The 22,872-nt window shown below is 42.2% G+C and overlaps 1 protein-coding gene across 2 annotated transcripts in view; it reads left to right on the plus strand.

Moving 5' to 3' along the window:
• The window catches only part of RTN1 (reticulon 1), a 268,041-nt gene extending 254,098 nt beyond the window's left edge, over positions 1–13,943 (plus strand). For both annotated transcript variants that reach the window (XM_073638741.1, XM_073638742.1), the window contains 6 exons: positions 5,946–6,153; positions 7,093–7,231; positions 8,810–8,879; positions 11,534–11,580; positions 11,655–11,713; positions 13,117–13,943. In XM_073638741.1, the coding sequence (XP_073494842.1) occupies positions 5,946–6,153; positions 7,093–7,231; positions 8,810–8,879; positions 11,534–11,580; positions 11,655–11,713; positions 13,117–13,156 (563 nt within the window). In that variant the 3' untranslated portion in view covers positions 13,157–13,943. The remainder of the gene's footprint in view (positions 1–5,945; positions 6,154–7,092; positions 7,232–8,809; positions 8,880–11,533; positions 11,581–11,654; positions 11,714–13,116) is intronic.
• The last annotated feature ends 8,929 nt before the right edge of the window (positions 13,944–22,872 follow it).

Here is a 22,872-nt window from a genome sequence, read left to right on the forward strand (position 1 = left end):
CAGGGTCCTCGTGTCCAATCCCCTGCTCAATGCAGGATTCACTAAACCATCTCAGACAGATGTCTGTCCAGCCTCTGTGTGAAGACTTCCATTGAAGGAGAACTCACCACCTCTCGTGGCAGCCTGTTCCACTCATTGATCACCCTCACTGTCAAAAAGGTTTTTTTTAATATCTAATCTGTATCTTCTCCCTTTCCATTTCATTCCATTGCTTCTCGTGTTTTCATGTGCAAATCAGAATAAGGATGATCCCTGTCACTGTGACATCCCTTCAGATGGTTGTAGACAACTATTAAGTCTACTCTTAGCCTTCTTTTTTGCAAGCTAAACATTCCCAAATCGTTTAACCGTTCCTCGTAGGACATAGTTTGCAGTCCGCTCACTATCCTGGTAGCTCTTGTCTGAACTTGCTCCAGTTTTTCAACGTCTTTTTTTAAAATGTAATGCCCAGAACTGGACACAGTATTCCAGATGAACCCTGACCAAAGAGGAGTAGAGGGGGATAATTACTTCATGTGATATAGACTCTATGCTTCTCTTAATACATCCCAGAACTGTGTTTGCCTTTTTTGCTGCTGCATCACACTGTTGACTCATGTGCAGTCTGTGATCTAGCAGTATACCCAAGTCTTTTTCACATGTGCTCTTGCTTAGTTCTGTTCCTACAATTCTATAAGATGGCATTTTCGAGAATGTGAAATGTGAGAATTGTTTGGGGCTCATCTCTCCAATTCTAAAGAAATGGGAACCACCATCAACTGGTCCCTCAGCCTCAAAACTATGACTGCTAGGAGGAGTATCAAGGAACTGCGGTCGAATTTGCACCCCAGATCCACTGACACTGTAGGAATTAGCCAAGCACAACGCTCCATTCAGATTTCTGCATGCCGTGGCCTTGGGGCAACTGGAGGGGATGGACGGGTGATAAATGCTTCTAGGACTGATAATCAATTAGAAAGAGAAGGAATCCAGCTCAACAAACAGGTTCTTCTTTATTTAGATGAAATTTATACAAAGGACATCTGGTAAGATGATAGTGAGTAAGTTAGCGATAACATAGCACTGGTATCTATGCGTTTCTCCTAAAAGTTGGGCTTGTTTAGCTTAGAAAAAAAGACATCTCAGAGGAGATCTCATTTATATGCATAAATATATGTGTGGCCAGTACAAACGACTGGCACATGACTTTTTCCTTCCAAAGACCATACTAAGGACCAGGGGGCACTCATTACGGGTGGAAGAAAGGTGATTCCGGCACCTAAACAGGAAAGGGTTCTTTACAGTCAGAGCAGTCAGGCTGTGGAATGTCGACCACAAGAGGTAGTAATGCCCGACACTATAACAGCTTTATACAAGGGCTGGATGATTTCCTCAGTACACATAACATTGTGGGTTATAGATAATTTGGTGACAAAAAATATATAATTGGTGGAGAAATGTTGAAGTTGATGGACCGAGGTCTTTTTTCAACCTATGTAACTATGAATAGGTTAGGAGATAACTAACTGATCTCTGAGCGGCATATCTACAGGATCTCAGCTATGTTAAGCCTCCCATACACAACAGATGCTGTAGATGTCGGCTGAACAATGGTTCGGCCGATCGTTCAGCCAGCAGCTAGCTCTACCGTCTCTCCCAAGCAGAGGAGCCATCACTCTGCCGAGCACGTCTGTTTCTCTATGAGAGATCCGCTGCTAGTCATGTCTGTTGGTGGCTTATCACTTCAAGGACAAAAGGATTGGCGCTCCGAAATCAGATATACCGGATCATTCTGCCCACCGATATCATATGTTGGTGGAGAGTTAGAAGACCCCCATTCACATTGGGCCTCCTTCACACATCCATGTTTCAACATGTACGTGAAATACCGGTACCAGTGTCTTCAGCGTTTTCCATCAGTGTATCATCAGTGTACAGTCCATTTTTACCATTAGTGTCATCCGTGTTTTTACTACCAGTATATCATCAGTGTTTTTACTATCAGTGTCTCAATGTTTTCCATCAGTGTGTCATCAGTGTTTTTACCATCAGTGTGTCATCACTGTTGTTACCATCAGTGTGTCATCAGTGTTTTTACCATCAGTGTGTCATCAGTGTTGTTACCATCAGTGTGTCATCAGTGTTTTTACCATCAGTGTGTCATCAGTGTTTTTACCATCAGTGTGTCATCAGTGTTGTTACCATCAGTGTGTCATCAGTGTTTTTACCATCAGTGTGTCATCAGTGTTTTTACCATCAGTGTGTCATCAGTGTTGTTACCATCAGTGTGTCATCAGTGTTTTTACCATCAGTGTGTCATCAGTGTTGTTACCATCAGTGTGTCATCAGTGTTTTTACCATCAATGTGTCATCAGTGTTTTTCACAGATTGATAAAGAAATAAATGTCAAAGCTTCTCCTATACTTTGCAAGGTTAGGCCGCGTTCACACGTCCAGTATTTGGTCAGTATTTTACATCAGTATTTGTAAGCCAAAGACCTGGAGTGGGTGATAAATACAGAAGTGGTGACGTGTTTCTATTATACTTTTCCTCTGATTGTTCCACTCCTGGTTTTGGCTTACAAATACTGTTGTAAAATACTGACCGAATACTGAACGTGGCCTTAAACACGGACAGGACACAGATGGCACACAGATGTCATCCATGTGCTGTACGTGTCTCATGGAAACATAGACTTGTATTGGCCCTTGTCATCTGTGCTGCCGGAAAGAAAACAGACATGTCTCCATGCGTTTTGCACCGACACACGGTCTATGTTAAAATACGGGCATGTGCATCGCACCATGGGTTATAATGCGTACGTGTGGTATTCGTGAAAAAAAAAAAACAGATACCACACGTACTGGAAACACGGATATGTGAAGGAGGCCTTAGACTGTCCTCCGAATCTGTCGATATCAGTGGGCTCGGTTGGCGTTAGTCTAATGTGTATGTGGGGGCCTAAGAATCTATCTTGATTGACGTCATTTTTAGATGTCAGTGAAATATACTGGGAATACTCCTCAACAGAAACTCCATGTCCACAGGGCCCCATGCAGCCAACATATGGCAAAAATTGGATTCTTTTGGCACATGCTGGCCCGGTATGTGCAACAGACGATTTTTATAGAAACAAGAGGTCTACCAGGCACAATCCTTGCAGATTTGCAGCAGATTCACATCTGCAGCATGTTGATTCTTGCAGCTTTTTCGCAGCGTATTTCACCCATACTAATGAGTGAAGAAACATATGCAACAAAAAGGCATGATAAAAACTTGCGTATTTTGCACAGTATTTTTCCTGCAGACACATCAGGATTGCAGCAGAGTATTCTGCAGCCAATCCTGAACGTGCCCGCGTAGCCTATTTATTTGTATCAAAGCTTTATCTGAGCATAGTCCAATCTGGGAAAAGATCATTGTGAAGGGAGAGGGAGATGGTGAGCTGTGACCATCGACTATTTTGAATTGTAGATTCTGTGTTCTCTACTATATAAAGAGATGTTAAGTGTAATTGTAATCTTGTCTGTTATGATAATGAGACTACTGAAAAGTCTTTTGTACAGAACAGGGTGTGTGAGTCTAGTATGAGGACTTGTGGCCAGTGTGAAAATTTTAAGATTTTATAGATAGATACAACCGGCACATGGATAAAACTGTTTTCCAGAAATGCACGTAAAATGCTTTGTTTATGCATTTTATGGCGTCTAGGGGAAAACTTCTGTTTTGTTTAGTGGTCAGAATATCAGAATAAAGTTTTGGGTTAATATGTGTTGAAATGACTGTAAGATCACTATAATAGGTCACTAAATATAAATTATATGATCTCTGCATGAGTGTTAGAGTAAGTAGGAAAATTGTCTGTTGAACAAAACGCCTACAGTATAAGACATATACTTTCTCCCTGCAGGAATACTGATTTGCCTTATAAAAATAATAATGGTGTCACATGTATGGAATATAAGACACTATGTACAGTATGTACCGGAGTCAATTCTCCAGTTACATAAAAGCGGTATAGCAGTATGTAAATGTGAAGTCACTCAAGACATTTTTTCCCTGTTTAATTGCAACTAATGCATACAGCGAACGACAGGATCGGATGAAAATCCTGAAAATGTCCCATATTAACATACATATCGTTCTCCTCTCTTCCTTTATTAGTTATCTTAGGTTTTACTTACCTCCTAATGGAAGGGTGCTTTTATATTATAATGGGCCACATCTAATTTAAGAAATGGCTTGTTATAACTGTCCCCACAGTCCTGGTAAAGAAGTCTATTGCTTTGTCACCGTGCAAGGAAAGTTGGGTGCAAAAGGTTTTGTTTGAGGGATGCCCATCTAGGACATGACTTTATGGGAGTCCCTTCTCTGGACCTACAAGGCTGAATTTTGAGCCGCTCTTAAATCTCACTGGAGAACTCAACCCATCCATATATTACATGGACAGTCATTCATTTAAATGGCCTCCATGTGGTACTAGTTAAACCACTCACGGCCCCTCGCTACGGTAGTTCTAAATCTGTCATGTTCTGGGGGATTTCAGGACAGGAACGGTCATTAAATAAAATAGGTTGTTTATGGTTTAACAAAAACAATGTAGGTGTGAGGGTACGAAATGACTCAATGACAAGTGTATTATAGCCGCCTCTCCACTTTGGGGTCCTGAACAGGGCAGGGGACTGCCAGCCCTTATTTTCACAGAATTTTTTTCAATAGTTATTTGAAAAATAGTTTTTCTAAACTGCGGCTAAAATTATAGAAGGATTCAAGTCTTTTTACGTATTATTTTACCTTTTCATGTGGAAAAGGCTAAAGTTGCCTAAAGACAGACAGGGGAGAGAGTGGTGAAGGATAAAAAAAATTGAAGGGAAGATTTAAAAGCTATGTACACCCTCACGGAGAATTTTTTTTATTGCTTATTTCTAAAATGCAAAGTTAAGCAACTTTCTAAATGGGCTTCATTAAAAAATGTTCTACCTTTTAGCTTCTGCAGATGCTGTAAAGTCATTTGAATGCTTTTACAAAAAATGTTATAAATCCACGAGGGATTGTGGTTCTGATTACTCTTCCCCCCCTCCCTTCTCTCAGTGTTAGAGATAACAAGAGGGAAGATGAGTGGATGCACATGGATCTCCACAGCATGGGGAGGGGATAAAGTATCTTGGGGAGGATAGAGAAAACAGGCTATAGAAGAGTACGACAGTAAATGGAGAGGAAATAAGTGCAGGATAGAAGCTGTGCTGATATATGAGCTAATTAGTGATGAGCGCAAGTGCTCATTACTTGAGTTTGCCGAGGGTGCTCGGGTATGCACTGAGTATGACACATTCGAGTCCCCGTGGCTGAATGTTTGCGGCTGTCTAACAGCATCAAAACATGCGGCCAAGGAGACTTGAACATGTCACTCGAGCACCCGCGATACTCGCTGCATACCCGAACACCCTAGACAAACTCAAGTAACGAGTTCTTGCGCTCATCACTAGAGCTAATATATCCACAGACCACACATCCAGCCTATCTTAGTGGCAGAGACACTCCCATAAGAGAATAATCTGAAATTTGGATCAGGCTGAAAACTGCGAATCAGAGAGTCTGAAAATGAACGAAAGAATGAAGATTGCACGCCTGAAACATTAAAATTTTGTTAAATCATTTTGTCAAATGTGTCCATAGCCATTAAAGGAAGCATGGTGAGTGTGGATTGAAGAACCACTTTAGACAAACCAGTCCATCCAAATTTCCACACAATTTGTGTACTTAGCTCCCAGTGGGATAACACGGCTGAAAAACCTATTTAAAGTAGTTGTCATGGTGGAATTTTTTTTATGTTCGTTAAGAGCTGACTACTTGATGACAAAAGAAAAATGATACGTAAAACATGTTTATGAGACGTCCATTCAGGTATTGCATTGTAACCTCTGTATGATGTTTCAGCCATCTGACCTTATGCTTTTCCTCCGCAGCTATAGACTTATTATACTGGCGAGATGTGAAGCAGACTGGGATTGTGTTTGGAAGTGTCCTTTTGATGCTTTTCTCATTGACTCAGTTCAGCGTGGTCAGTGTCATCGCCTACCTAGCACTCGCTGCCCTCTCAGCCACAATCAGCTTCAGAATCTACAAGTCAGTCTTACAAGCTGTACAGAAAACCGATGAAGGACATCCATTCAAGTAAGTGGTATCTTACCAATCTGCCCTGCAACATGGTAAAGTCAGAAAAACCCTTTTTCCTCTGTGTATTTTGTTTAAAAAAAAAAGAAACTGCGCTTTACTCACCCTCCCCAAGTCTAACACTGAGTCTCCAGTATTCGTTATTGTCTGCAGTGCTGACGTCACGCAGACAGCACTGCAACCAAACAGTGACCTCAGCGGCTCTGCCCAAGTTGATGGAGAGAGACACTCAGAATTGCTGACCTCACTGATTGGCTGCAGTGCTATAGACAATAACAGACACCAGGCTCAGCAGCAGAGCGTCGGACCCAGGGAGTTTGAGTAAAGCACAGTTTGTTTTTTAAACAAACTGCACTAATGGAGAGGGCTTTTCCGAAACCAGAAAACCCCTTTAATGGACTAAACTCTATTTTATCTAGAACCTGGCAGCAATGCCGCTATGGGGAAAGTGAAGCATGGCACTATACCCAAAAAGCAATATGCACTCGATTGTGCTTAGTTTTAGAGATTTAGAGTACTAGAGATGGTCTTGGAAACCCTCTCTACTATGGAAAATAGATTAGGGGAACTTTTTACCATAACAGATCTACTCTTGTCACTGGGATGTGTCTGGTTTTGCAGCTATACTCCATGTGAATGATGATGGGCTGCAATACCGAGCACAGCCTATAGACAAGAGTGGCGCTATTTCTGGAAAAAAAATGTCAAACTTTTTTTATATATAGACTTTATATCACATCTACTGACCCCCTTCACATCTAAGGTTCATCACTCAAAAAAAGGGCTTCACTTACATGTAAAACTACAATGTGCAGCCTATAATATGCTGAGAACTTTCATATTTCGGCATTTTAATTCACCGCACCGACTCAATTGTAAAATCTTTAAGAGCTATGATTTCTATCAAAAGTTAATGAAACAGCACTTGATATTTTGCAGGAACTACTTGGATATTGAGATCTCCCTCTCTCAAGAACAGATCCAGAAGTACACAGACTGCCTTCAAGTGTACACCAACAGCATAGTCCGAGAGCTCCGGAGACTCTTCCTAGTACAGGACCTGGTGGATTCACTGAAGGTAGGAGTGATATACCCCCGGTCTGTCACCTCCATATATCACATGCTGATCGATGCCATAAATATTCTTGTTGGTTAGTATCAATAATCAATACTTTCTTAATTAAAAGGATCATCATAGACCCCTTTAAAATAAGAGTTGCAGTGGTGTCAAATTCTGGATTTCCCTCTTCAGACCTCCGGCACGAGGGGAACCCGTGCTCAATTGTCCTGCAACGTTGCTGCGAGGAAATGTAGTATTATATGTGTCCATGCTAATCAATGAGCATGCATGTAGTGAATGGGCAGGAAAAGGTCCATCTTTTAGGGCCTCCTTTTAGAAAATATTTAAAATATTACTGCCACCAAAATGGCATTTCAGAGGTACTCAGACATTTATGGCCACCACCATGCTTGGCTATTTTAGGAACTCCTACTTAAAGAGGACATGTCACCACTCACCAGGCCTAAAGAGTCCAGTTTTTGCTTATATTTTTCCCGCATATCCTGTTTTGTTTTTTTTAATCCACCATACGGCAGAGATATGAGGCTTTTTATTTAGTGCTAATTTTTATGGTCATTACCAAAAGGTTGAGGGGAGCAGCAGGAATATAATAACAGCAAAAACTGCCCATTTTTGACTTGGTGAAAAGTCCTCTTTAAATGGGTTATCCAGAACTATATTATTTTTTTTTACTGTGGGCCTAAGAACTTACAGGCAGGTAGTTAGTAACTACCTGCCTGTTCTACCCACCTGACCTCTCCTGTCGGCAGTTCTGCGGCTTCCGCTGACGTCACGTCGACAGAGTTGCAGTTTCTCTTCCTCTCTGGTCTGTTGATGGGGTGTGACTGCAATATAATGCTGATTGACAGCTGGCTACCTAACTGCAGGGAGCCAACTGTCAATCAGCATGACGTCGGCAGTTACGCCCCATCAACAAAGCAGCCCAGAAGTGCTGCACTGTTGACTTGAAGCAGCTGAATTGCCGATAGGAGCAGTGAGCGACGCCGCCGGATAGAACAGGCAGGTAGTTGCTAACAAGTTACCAACTACCTGCCTGTTAGATTTATGGCTCATATAGTAAAAAAAAATAATTTAGTCATGGATAACCCCTTCAAGTGAATAGAAGAGCCGCACATCCACCTCCACCTCTCCATTCACACCAGCGTAAGATAAGCCTCTGCTCTTGAGCACTTGAGCAAGATGATGGTTCTACAGATGGGACCTGCATCGATAAGACATTACTGGAATATCCTGTGGATATGCCATGAATGTATGAGATGAGAATACTCCTTAAAGGGATCCATATTAAATCCTAGTAAAAATACAGCAAGATAAAACCATACAAGTAGACCCATGGGGAAACAGGAGAGCCATTGGCTATGTCTGTGATCCAATCACCCATTTATTTGTCAAGGAGCATAGAAGGAAACGATACGGGTCATAGTAGAAGAAAGTCTCTGGGAAGCTATGCAATGTCTTGTGCAGGACGGTGCTTGGCACAGATTCTCTCCTTGTGCATCCCAGTGTCAACTAGTCTGTATCTGAGAACCTGTACATAGATGTAACCTGATAATATATTTGCTTTTTCCTCTCTAGTTTGCCGTGCTAATGTGGCTGCTGACATATGTCGGAGCTTTGTTCAATGGACTTACGCTCCTCATCATGGGTAAGGAACACAACTGCAATATGAAGTCAATACATTTATACATGTAGCTATGACATATCTGCAGTATTTTTATATTTATGTATATATATGTATTGTTACAATGTCACTGACAGAGTGCTGGACGGGAGATATGTTATGTGCTGAGAGGGTAAACTGCCATTTTAAAAAGGGCTTTTTTTTGTGAATGGCCATAGTGCGGGTGGGAGGCCATTCATCATATCTCCACCCCAGGGAGTGGTCTGGGCTATAAATAGCCAGCCTTTTGACTCAGGTGGTGTTCAGTCTCTGGAGAGACCAGCCCCAGAGAGAGGAGCTTGTGTTTTTAGTGCTAATACAGTAGGTCCGGAAAGTATTCAGACCCCTTTAAATTTTTCACTCTTTGTTTCATTGCAAACAATTGGTAAATTCTAAAAAGTTCATTTTTTTCTCATTAAAGTACACTCTGCACCCCATCTTGACTGAAAAAAAACAGAAATGTATACATTTTTGCATATTTATTAAAAAAGAAAAACTGAAATATCACTTGATTATAAGTATTCAGACCCTTTGCTCAGACACTCATATTTAAGTCACGTGCTGTCCATTTCCTTGTGATCCTCCTTGAGATAGTTCTACTCCTTCACTGGAGTCCAGCTGTGTTTAATTAAACTGATAGGACTTGATTTGGAAAGGCACACACCTGTCTATATAAGACCTCACAGCTCACAGTGCATGTCAGACCAAATGAGAGTCATGAGCTCAAAGGAACTGCCCAAGGAGCTCAGAGACAGAATTGTGGCAAGGCACAGATCTGGCCAAGGTTACAAAAGAATTTCTGCATTACTCAAGGTTCCTAAGAGCACAGTGGCCTCCATAATCCTTAAATGGAAGAAGTTTGGGACCACCAGAAGTCTTCCTAGACCTGGCCATCCAGCCAAACTGAGCAATCGTGGGAGAAGAGCCTTGGTGAGAGAGGTAAAGAAGAACCCCAAGATCACTATGGCTGAGCTCCAGAGATGCAGTAGGGAGATAGGAGAAAGTTCCACAAAGTCAACTATAAATGCAGCCCTCCACCAGTCGGGCCTTTATAGCAGAGTGGCCCGACGGAAGCCTCCCCTCAGTGCAAGACATATGAAAGCCTGCATAGAGTTTGCTCAAAAACACATGAAGGACTCCCAGACTATGAGAAATAAGATTCTCTGGTCTGATGAGACGAAGATAGAACTTTTTGGTGATAATTCTAAGCAGTATGTGTGGAAAAAAATAGGCACTGCTCATCACCTGCCCAATATAATCCCAACAGTGAAACATGGTGGTGGCAGCATCATGCTATGGGGGTGTTTTTCAGCTGCAGGGACAGGATGACTGGTTGCAATTGAAAGAAACATGAATGCGGTCAAGTACAGAGATATCCTGGATGAAAACCTCTTCCATGGACCTCAGACTTGGCTGAAGGTTCACCTTCCAACAAAACAATGGCCCTAAGCATACAGCTAAAATAACAAAGGAGTGGCTTCAGAACAACTCTGTGACCATTCTTAACTGACCCAGCCAGAGCCCTGACCTAAACCCAATTGAGCATCTCTGGAGAGACCTGAAAATGTCTGTCCACCAATGTTCACCATCCAACCTGATGGAACTGGAGAGGATCTGCAAGGAAGAATGGCAGAGGATCCCCAAATCCAGGTGTGAAAAACTTGTTGCATCATTCCCAAGAAGATTCATGGCTGTACTAGCTCAAAATGGTGCTTCTACTCGATACTGAGCAAAGGGTCTGAATATTTATGACTATGTGATATTTCAGGTTTTTTTCAGTCAAGATGGGGTGCAGAGTGTACTTTAACGAGAAAAAAAATGAACTTTTTAGAATTTACCAAATGGCTGCAATGAAACAAAGAGTGAAAAATTTAAAGGGGTCTGAATACTTTCCGTACCCACTGTATGAACCGTGTGACTATGCTGGACATTTTCTTTTGTTTTGCAGTTATGCTAGAAGGGCCTTGTTTGTTTTTATGAATTCTATATTGGTTTATGCCATTTAATAAACCAACAAGAAATTTAAAGACTCTGTCTACCTCCGTGTGTAGCCGAGTGAGCCGATCTACCACAAATATAGATAGACAGATAGACAGATAGATAGATAGATAGATAGATGATAGATATTAGATAGATAGATAGATGCGAGAGATAATAGACAGCATGTAGAGTTGAGCAAGAAGATTTGAAGAACCCTGGTCCAGCATCCATGTTGGTACTCCATAGCAGCCACACCATGACTGTGTGAACTTCCTTGGACAGCATCTGACTGCCCATGATGTCATATGAGACCTAATCACTAGGCCCCCATATGGCGTCGATTATGTGGGGGCCTTGTAAACGCCAAAGGCACCAAGGATGCTGGCATTTGATAGCCGGCTAAGGATGCTTGCACTGCCACGGAGTACCGTCATAAATGCCAAAATGCAAATAGAAAATTTGGTAGAATGATAGGTAGAAAGATACATATGAAACAGTTAAAGGATAGATATCACATAGAAGGATAGATAGCAAAACAGAAAGATAAAATAAAAAAAACATTTACAAAAATTCTATATTTTGAGTTAGAATAATAATAATGACTTGTTGTACTGATTATTTTTCATTAACCTGATGCTTTGTCTCTTTATATTGTGTAGCTGTGGTGTCCATGTTCTCTCTCCCAGCCGTATATGACAAGTATCAGGTAAAAATTGTTTTAAGTTCATCCGTCTAATTGAAATGATAACTAATTAATAAGTGGATATTTTCCTCTTCTAGGCACAAATTGATCAGTATTTGGGACTGGTGAGGACAAACATGAACACAATTGTGGCAAAGTAAGTGTATATGATACGGTTCCTTCCTTCCTTTATGCCAAAGGACACCCTATTAGCATAATTTAGTTCCTATGAGTGTGATTAATGGAGATGTATCTGGGTTACGTTGCTTTACTACAGCAGATATTAGTTAATAGGTTGCATGTTGCAACCGTACTCATACTGAATACAGATTCCTGGGAGATGAGACGGTTCGTGCTGGAGACTTTATAAAGTCACAACATGCTAATCAACCTTATGGCAGACTAAAAATGTTTCTCCTGATTTTAAACATTAACGGGGTCCCCAGTGATAACTTGCATCCAGGGAATAGGTGATAACTAGTGATGAGCATAAGTGCTCGTTACTCAAGTTTGCCAAAGATGCTCAGGTATGCATTGAGTAGCGCGGGTGCTTGAGTGACATGTTTGAGTCCCTGCCACTGCATTTTTCGCACATGTTAGACAACCACAAAACATGCGGGGATTGCCTGACAAACACGGACAATCCCAGCATGTTTTGTAGCTGTCTAACAGCTGCAAAACATGCGTCCACAAGGACTTGAACATGTCATTTGAGTACCCACGATACTCAGTGCATACCTGAGCACCCTCGGCAAACTTGATTAACAAGCACTTGCGCTCATCACTTGTGATAACTTGTTGATCGGCGGGGGTCTGACCGCTGGGACCTGGATCGATCGGCAGAACGGAGCACTTTTATCCCCGTTAGAATGCTGCAGCAGTGCACATGCTCGGCCGCCGCTCCATTCTTTCCCAGCTCTGCGCTAAGCTTTTTCCGGCAGCCCCATAGAGAATGAGTAGAGCAGTGGTCGGGCATCCAATATGCCTCTTCATTTTAGAAAGGGGATAAAATAATTTACTGTTCTACCGATCAGTGAGGGTCCCAGCAGTTGGACCTCAACCGATCATCTGCAGGTATAGGTAATAACTTGTTTTAAGGAGACAATCTCTTTAAAGCAAACCTGTCAGCGGGATTTTGCTAAGTAAACTACAGGCAGTGTCATGTTGGGGCTGCTGCACTGATTAATATGATACCTGAGGAGAAGAAATCCGTTTTGTGGTTCTGGTGTAAATAGTGTTTGCAGTTTTGAGTTAATGATACGCCCGTGCTCCGGGGCAGGACTGTAGGCTGGTGTTATCCTGGTGCTCTAGGCCAGATCAACAAGATAAGACCTGCCCACAGGCCGGCCCTGTCTCTGTGTCTGGTTGTGGGAAGGTCTTATGTGTGAGGGGCCTAATGTGCCGATACACTAGGTGCTGCTTTATAGCTGATTGAGCTTGCTGTGCTGCTGGTCAATATAAAGGGTTTCTGTAATGCCAGGGGGGTAGAATAATTAAGAAATGTTATAATAGAAGTGTTAATTTAATTAACTAAAATGTTGTTATTTTTTTTATTTGCAGAATTCAAGCTAAAATTCCTGGTGCAAAACAGAAGGAATAAATAGTCTATCTAGTCCAGTCGATTCTTGGTCAATTGTGGAGTCTAACGTGGAAACAGCTGTGTTCTACACTTTACTTACAGATTTATTGCACCATTCTCTTATCCAACACTCTGTGTCTATCGAAACATCCAAAAAAATAAAAAAAAAGTTATCTAGGAGCAGAACCTGCTTCTACGCTATTAGAATACTTGCAATCAGCCGTGTCAAGCACTAAAGTATAGTGAAGAGATACAAAAAGTGTACTAGACGTGTTTCTTTTTTTGTGTTGCTTAAAAGTGCATGATGTTGGAAGCCTAAGTAAAATATTATTATTATTTTTTTTTTTTTATTTCATATTTAATTATTTTTTAGTGTTTTTTCTGCTATTCTCGGCAGCGCTTCTATAACTTAATGTGACGTGCGGCTAGGGCTTCATGCTTAGGGCAATTGATGCAATAGGACAGACTTGCTTCGTTGTCTCTAGGCCCCGCTGGTTGGAGTTATTTCGATTATATAAATATATATATATACGTAGAACTGTAGACTAATGTTTCGTGTTTTCCAGCACAAGTGAAATCAGTGTGCGGTACTTCTCTCCGTTTTTGTATGAATTCAACTTGCAGTACTTCTGTTGTAAGGGATTGGGATGACAGATTTACATGTTACGGTAGCCGGGTCAGCTCGTTCGGTTTATTACGATTTGTAATTCATTCTCTGTAGTTCCTAGCGGACTTATGGACTCTGAATATTTGCACTTATTATGTACTTGACACTGAATGCATAAATAAAATGTCACTAAATGTAAAAGATTCTCTTTTTGTTGAGCTTGTAAAACTTTGCCAAAACACATGTCCTGACCGATGAAACAACCCAGTTGACGTTCTCGATGGTGACAACAGTCATTGATGGCGCAGATAACGACATTTTCACTGTATCTATGTGCTGGTGACCTAACCAAAATATTTCAAAGTACAAATGGGAATAAAATTTGATTCTTGCCAAGGTTTGGTGTTTTCCATTTGCATTCTCACTGTGTTTGTATATTGGTTCTGATCTGTTGAATTTCACTGGGCTACCAGCCAAATATACATCTAAGTAGGCATCATTCATAAAGAGATTTTATCATGTTTCATCCTCAGGAGCACACTGCTCCCTTGCCTCTCGGCTTCCTATATGCCCGGGAACTGTGCGCTCCTGAGGATTGATAGTTCAGACCAGCAGCAGGGTTGCAGCACTGGCCTGAACTGTGTTCTCTCCGATGTTGCAAATAAAGGCAAACTTGCCTCTGCTTCATCAGAGGAGTGTAGAAGCACAATACCTGGCTGGGTTGTGCACTCCTGCCAATTTTAGATCAGCGGTTACAAGCTCTATCTATTAAAAATAGCTTGTAAGCACTGTGCATGTTCAACTACAGTTGCAACACTGCAGAGGTGGATGTTACCCTAGTATGCAACGGGCATTAAATAATAAAATAAAAAATCCCTCCTTTCTTGAGAAAAAGTAAATTGCAAAAGAGCTTATCATTAGTGATGTTGAGACTAACCCTGTAACCATATAAGTAAAGGTATATCCTACACCGCGTGCTGAATTATTAGGCAAATGCGTATTTTGATCACTTCGATACTTTTTATACATGTTGTCCTACTCCAAGCTGCATAGGCTTGAGAGCCAACTACCAATTAAGTAAATCTGGTGATGTGCATCTCTGTAATGAGGAGGGGTGTTGACTAATGACATCAACACCCTATATAAGGTGGGCTTAATTATTAAGCAACTTCCTTTCCTTTGGCAAAATGGGTCAGAAGAGAGATTTGACGGGCTCTGAAAAGTCCAAAATTGTGAGATGTCTTGCAGAGGGATGCAGCAGTCTTGAAATTTCCAAACTTTTGAAGCGTGATCACCGAACAATCAAGCGTTTCATGGCAAATAGCCAACAGGGTCGCAAGAAGCGTGTTGGCCAAAAAAGGTGCAAAACAACAGCCCATGAATTGAGGAAAATCAAGCGTGAAGCTGCCAAGATGCCATTCGCCACCAGTTTTGCCATATTTCAGAGCTGCAACGTTACTGGAGTATCAAAAAGCACAAGGTGTGCGATACTCAGGGACATGGCCAAGGTAAGGAAGGCTGAAAAACGACCACCTTTGAACAAGAAACATAAGTTAAAACGTCAAGAATGGGCCAAGAAATATCTTAAGACTGATTTTTCAAAGGTTTTATGGACTGATGAAATGAGAGTGACTCTTGATGGGCCAGATGGATGGGCCAGAGGCTGGATCAATAAAGGGCAGAGAGCTCCACTCCGACTCAGACGCTAGCAAGGTGGAGGTGGGGTACTGGTATGGGCTGGTATCATCAAAGATGAACTTGTGGGACCTTTTCGGGTTGAGGATGGAGTGAAGCTCAACTCCCAGACCTACTGCCAGTTTCTGGAAGACCACTTCTTCAAGCAGTGGTACAGGAAGAATTCGGTATCATTCAAGAAAAACATGATTTTCATGCAGGACAATGCTCCATCACATGCATCCAACTACTCCACAGCGTGGCTGGCCAGTAAAGGTCTAAAAGAAGAAAAAATAATGAAATGACCCACTTGTTCACCTGATCTGAACCCCATAGAGAACCTGTGGTCCATCATAAAATGTGAGATCTACAGGGAGGGAAAACAGTACACCTCTCGGAACAGTGTCTGGGAGGCTGTGGTGGCTGCTGCACGCAATGTTGATCGAAAACAGATCAAGCAACTGACAGAATCTATGGATGGAAGGCTGTTGAGTGTCATCATAAAGAAAGGTGGCTATACTGATCACTAATTTTTTTTGTTTTTGTTTTTGCATGTCAGAAATGTTTATTTCTAAATTTTGTGCACTGATATTGGTTTACCTGGTGAAAATAAACAAGTGAGATGGGATTATATTTGGTTTTTATTAAGTTGCCTAATAATTCTGTACAGTAATAGTTACCTGCACACACAGATATCCTCCTAAGATAGCCAAATCTAAAAAAACACCACTCCAACTTCCAAAAATATTAAACTTGGATATTTATGAGTCTTTTGGGTTGATTGAGAACATAGTTGTTGATCAATAATAAAAATAATCCTCTAAAATACAACTTGCCTAATAATTCTGCACACAGTGTATTTATCTATCTATCTATTTATCTGTCCATCCGTCTATCCGTCCATTAGTCTCATTTATCCGTCCATCCATCCGTCTCATCTATCTATCCAGCTATCTGTCTCCTCTATCTATCCATCTAATCTATCTATGTCTAGTCCTCAAAATACAGTATATGAAAGGGGGAAGCACTCCAAAAACCCAAGTTGTATGAGCTGAAACGTTGCAACATATGGACAAATAAAGTCCTCAATTTTTTCCATCCTGAACTTTGTATTTTGGGGAGCAGAAAGCACTCCTATGAGAAAGGCTCATTGAACATTTTGGAGCTAAAACATTGCACAAGATATGGGCCATTAAATACCCCGACTTTTTGCACATTTGGACTGCTGGCTATTTTGTTTTCTCTATGTATCTATCTATGTTCTGTCTAGAACTCTCTATGATGTATGAGGTATACAGACGCCATAAAACCCATTAAATACCAAAATAATGGGCCATGATATGTGATAGAGACTGTTCAGGTATGTACACAGTTATCACAGAACAAAGAGGATGATAAGAAAACATGAACTCGGCATTTAGGATCTTAAACACCAGCTAGCATCGGCCCCAGCCATTGCTGCATGGATCTGCTGACAGCCACTGTCAATGGTGCAGGTTCAGCTCCAGAGCCTGCACTATACAAGTGCCATAAGTGAACGGCACTACATATTAACTACTTTCCCGCTGCACCGCAAATATTAAGTGAAGGGTGGGAAGTTGTTAAAAATTTGTCAGTTATTGCGCCCCTTACAGCTGTTTAGCCATGATGGTTTTCTCCTATTTCTAACTTGTTTACTCCTATAATTTATACATTATGCACAGGACCTATTCAGGAGGCTTATAGAGGTGTCCTATTTATTTTGTGTACTATTATTATTGAGAACATTGTCCCAGTTTTTGGCATTAAGATCATCTCTGATAAATGACCTCAGACCAGTACATTTAATATCATGTCTAGTTTATTGGTTAATATTAGGTATAGAGGTCGGTTGGATTATGATAAAATGTGTATTGCTACATATTTAAACGACTGGAAACTATTTGAGATCATACGATTGATGTTACAGCAATTTTTCCATTAGTCTCTGCTACCACTTTTTTTCCAGATGATAGCAGTCGCCTAAAATGATGTTCTGATGCTAAGCTTTACCTAACGACCCATCATTTTTGTGCAAATCATTCTCTTTGATCAGTTTTAGACCTGCTGCAGACGAGCGTATGAAAAATGGTGCGAGTTTCATTCCGAAAGATCAGACGATTTTCCTCTGATTTTCTTCCATATTTTCATCTGTATCTCCGTTTTTTACATTTACACATTAATGCTCGTTACTACTTGTTACTCGCCTGAGCATCACAGTGCTCGAGATGTTTGTTACTCGGCGACTATTTTTTGAATGTTGAGCTCAAGTCCCCGCCCCGCATGATTGGCACATATTAGGCAGCCAATTACCATGCAGGGATTGCGTGACAATCCCTCTAATGCCGTAGCCATGTATGTTGTGGCATTACAGTGATTCGCTGGCTGCATAGCGTCATCGGGTCTATATAAGATCCGGGACCCTATGCTCGTCAAACAGGCAGAGTAGGGAGACCTGCAGCTGAACGAGGGAGAGAATTGGCGCTTATTTCAAACAGAGATTCCACACGACAATTATTAATTTCATCTACACTAACAGTCCTTGTAAGGGCTCATTCTGATGAATATTAATCCTGATGATAGCACTAGTAAGGCAGAGTTTGTGGAGACCTAATATAGTACAGAATAGGGTCCATTGCACGTTATTTCTGCTGCTGGAACTAATATCAATAGTCCTAGATACAGTGGGTACGGAAAGTATTCAGATCCCTTTAAATTTTTCACTGTTTGTTTCATTGCAGCCATTTGGTAAAGTCTAAAAAGTTCATTTTTTTCTCATTAAAGTGCACTCAGCACCCCATCTTGACTGAAGAAAACTGACATGTAGAAATTGTTGCAAATTTATTAAAAAAGAAAAACTGAAATATCACATGGTCATAAGTATTCAGACCCTTTGCTCAGACACTCATATCTCAGTCACATCCTGTCCATTTCCTTATGATCCTCCTTGAGATGGTTCTACTCCTTCATTGGAGTCCAGCTGTGTTTAATTAAACTGATAGGACTTGATTTGGAAAGGCACACACCTGTCCATATAAGACCTCACAGCTCACAGTGCATGTCAGACCAAATGAGAATCATGAGCTCAAAGGAACTGCCCAAGGAGCTCAGAGACAGAATTGTGGCAAGGCACAGATCTGGCCAAAGTTACAAAAGAATTTCTGCATTATTCAAGGTTCCTAAGAGCACAGTGGCCTCCATAATCCTTAAATGGAAGAAGTTTGGGACCACCAGAAGTCTTCCTAGACCTGGCCGTCCAGCCAAACTAAGCAATAGTGGGAGGAGAGCCTTGGTAAGAGAGGTAAAGAAGAACCCCAAGGTCACTGTGGCTGAGCTCCAGAGATGCAGTAGGGAGATGGGAGATAGTTCCACAAAGTCAACTATCATTGCAGCCCTCCACCAGTCGGGCCTTTATGGCAGAGTGGCCCGCCGGATCCTCTCCTCAGTGCAACACATATGAAAGCCCGCATAGAGTTTGCTCAAAAACACATGAAGGACTCCCCGACTATGAGAAATAAGATTCACCTTCCAACAAGACAATGACCCTAAGCACACAGCTAAAATAACAAAGGAGTGGCTTCAGAACAACTCTGTGACCATTCTTGACTGGACCAGCCAGAGCCCTGACCTAAACCCAATTGAGCATCTCTGGAAAACCTGAAAATGGCTGTCCACCAACGTTCACCATACAACCTGACGGAACTGGAGAGGATCTGCAAGGAAGAATGGCAGAGGATCCCCAAATCCAGGTATGAAAAACTTGTTGCATCATTCCCAAGAAGACTCATTGCTGTACTAGCTCAAAAGGGTCCTTCTACTCAACACTGAGCAAAGGGTCTGAATTATTATGACCATGTGATATTTCAGTTTTCCTTTTTTAACAAATTTGCAAACATTTCTACATTTCTGTTTTTTTTCAGTCAAGATGGGATGCAGAGTGTATATTAATGAGAAAAAAATGAACTTTTTAGAATTTACCAAATGGCTGCAATGAAACAAACTGTGAAAAATTCAAAGGGGTCTGAATACTTTCCATACTCACTGTATCAGGGCTAATCATATACTTTTTGCTCTTAATCCTTTTTTCCTAATTTTGATGAAAAACAATATAATACACCATTTTTACTGCTCCATTTGCTTAACAGTATACAGCCAGGTTTGCTTGATTTTAATAGCATTGCTGTAGTGTGCAAGCAGAGACACTTGTCCATCATCTCAGGTGGTCAAATATTACTTCCGTAATAATCCTGAATTTTCTTGGTAGCTGACAAATATTATACTCCATTTAAAGTGTGGCAATTATGCGTTCAAAACATACCTAGACTTGGATGCTGACCTATAGCATCACTATACCGCCACTGCATAAAATGTGATCATCAGATGTGATCAAATATTATTGCGGTCATAATCCGGACATTTTTTGCAAGCTGCAAAATACTATACTCCATTTAAAGTCTGGCAGTTGTGCGTTCAAAACATATCCACACTAGGTCGCTGACCAATAGCATTGCTATACTGGCTCTGCCTAAAAAATTTGTCATTAGACGTGATCAAATATTACTGCGGTAATCGGACATTTTTTGCAAGCTGCAAAATATTATACTCCCATTTAAAATGGGCAAGGTTCATGGTAAAGGACGGGGAAGTGGACGTGATGCTGATGGTGCACAACAAGCATCCACATCATGTCTACCTTCCTGTCCCACTTTCTAGGGAGCTGCGGAACCCCACTCTTGAAGCCAGACCAGTGTGAAAAGGTTGTTGGTTGGATAGCAGATAATGCTTCCAGGTAGTTTGCCACCACCACCCTGTCTTCCACACGGTCCAGTCTCAGTAGCTGTGAGTCTGCATCACATATTCCTCACCCTGATCCTTCTTCCTCCCACCATGCCGATTGCCCGCCTTACATAAGCATGTGTCCGAGAACATTACCCGTGCCCTCACCAACGCAGTTACTAGAAAGGTCCACCTAATCACGGTCACGTGGACAAGTGCTTGTGGCCAGAGATGGTACATTTCACTGATGGCACAATGGGTTAATATTGTGGAAGCCGGGACCTAGTCGGACCCTACACGTCCTCCTGATGTCGAGGATTGCGGGCCCTGGGTCAGTCAGGATTGCCCCCACATTCTACAGCTCCTGCACCTCCTCTTCTTCAGCTTCCATCTCCGAAACAACCACATCAGTCGCAAGCTGGAAGCACTGCAGGACTGCCTCGGCCAAGCGGCAACAGGCTCTGCTGAAGCTAATCTGCTTAGGTGACAAAACGCACACCGCTGCAGAGTTGTTGAAAGCTGTTACAGAGCAGGCAGATCTGTGGCTCTCACCACTGAACCTACAACCAGGCATGGCCATGTGTGACAATGGCCGGAACCTAGTGGAGGCTCTGAAGCTTGGCAACCTCACACACGTACCATGCCTGGCCCATGTGCTCAACTTTGTGGTTCAGCGGTTTCTCAAAACCTACTCTGATCTGCCTGAGCTGCTTGTGAAAGTACGCCGCATGTGTGCCCATTTCAGAAAGTCAGCTACAGCTTCCGCCACCCTGTCAGTGCTTCAGCATCATTTGCAGTTTCCAGCTCACTGACTGGTGTGTGATGTCACCACACATTGGAACTCTACATTGCATATGTTGGGAAGGATTTGTGAGCAGCAGAGGGAAGTTGTTGAGTACCAGCTTCAACACGCCCCTCAGTATTCCGGTCAGCCTCCACATATGAGAGCTGATGAGTGGGCATGAATGTCTGACATCTGTGCCGTTCTTCAAAACTTTGAGGACTCGACCAAGATGCTGAGCGGCGATGATGCCATAATTAGCGTCACCATCCCGCTTCTCTGCCTATTGAAACGCTTGCAGCTCACAATTAAAGAGGAGGCTTTGCAGGCGGAGCACAATAAGATGGAGCAAGGAACTATACAGGGTGATGCTATACAGCCCTGCCTCATTTCAGCTCAGGGCAGATTGGGTGATAATGAGGAGGAGGAGGACCAGGAGCTGGTTTCCTGCACTACAGATGGTACTACCCACACCACATTCATACCGTCTGTTCAGCGTGGATTGCCTGAAGAGGGGGAGAATGAGGAGGAGGATGAGGCGGAGAACATGGACAGGGAAGTCTTGGCTGTTGGCAGTCTGACACACATGGCTGAGTTTATGTTCCGCTGCCTTTCCTGTGACCCTCTCATTGTATGCATTTTGGGCAACAATAATTACTGGTTGGTCACATTTCTAGACCCATGCTACAAGGAAAACTTTATCGCTCCTTCCCGTGGCAGAGTGGTTTCATAAAATGTTGCAGCACCAGAAGGCCCTTGTTGAAGAATTATTAAAGAAATTCCTATCTGATAACGCTGGCAGCAGAGATCACAGTTTTTTGGACAACCAAGGAGTACAGGCGAGGGAGACACAAACCAGATGCAGCAGAGGCAAGGGAACACTGTCAAAGGTCTGGGACAGTTTTCTCAGATGCTCCCAGCGCCCAGACCCAGATGCGCGGAGGACTCTGACAAGGAGGGAAAAGTTTTGGAAGATGCTGAAGGAGTACCTTGGCAACCATACCAGCGTCCTCCGTGATTCCTCTGTGTTTTACAGCTATTGGGTATCCAAGCTGGACACGTGGCATGAACTGTCTCTCTAAGTCTTGGAGGTCCTGGCCTGCCACTAGCGTTTTGTTAGAGAGGGTTTTTAGTGCCGCCGGGGGTATTATTTCTGATAGCTGCATCCGCATGTCAACTGAAAATGCTGACAGGCTGACTCTTATCAAAATGAACAAGGACTGGATTGGGCCAGACTTCTCAACACCACTGGATGATAGCAGCAGAACATAGACTCAAATCCAGTGTTTTTTTTTTTGGGGGGGGGGGTCTATTCCCAAGCACCCCTTCACACCCAGACATGGGTATACGCTTCAGGATTTTGTCTATTTTATGTCATCCTCCTCCTTCTCCTCATCCTCCACCACCATATCACCAGGGTGACCATCATGCAACAACCACAATTTTTTTTTAAGGGTGTTCATGATGCCCGTAGGAACTGTTTTTAGATGCCTACCTCTAACATTTTATAAAATATATATCTATACCCCCCAGGGTAAATGTTTTTCTGCCCATGCACTTAGTGCATGTGCATTACCAGCCTAGGAGACCCACTCCTTAATAATGGGAAAAACATTTTTGACTGAGGCCCTCCACTACGTGTCTTCAAAGGGGTATTGGAGCATGTCCTAATCTAATTTTTGGCAGCCCTTGCACTTACTGCATACGCAATAACAGTATAGGAGACCCACTCCCTAATAATTTTTAAAACAATTTTTCTGAGGCCCTTCACTACGTCTCTTCAAATTGGTATGGGAGTGCGTCTTAATTTTTGTGAGCCCTTGCACTTACTTCATACGCAATAACAGAATAGGAGACCCACTCCTTAATAATGGGAAGGCC

Source organism: Phyllobates terribilis, unplaced genomic scaffold (assembly GCF_046119375.1).
Source record: "Phyllobates terribilis strain yellow unplaced genomic scaffold, ASM4611937v1 Scaffold_7__3_contigs__length_470593459, whole genome shotgun sequence".
In the NCBI taxonomy this organism is placed as follows: Eukaryota; Metazoa; Chordata; class Amphibia; order Anura; family Dendrobatidae; genus Phyllobates; species Phyllobates terribilis.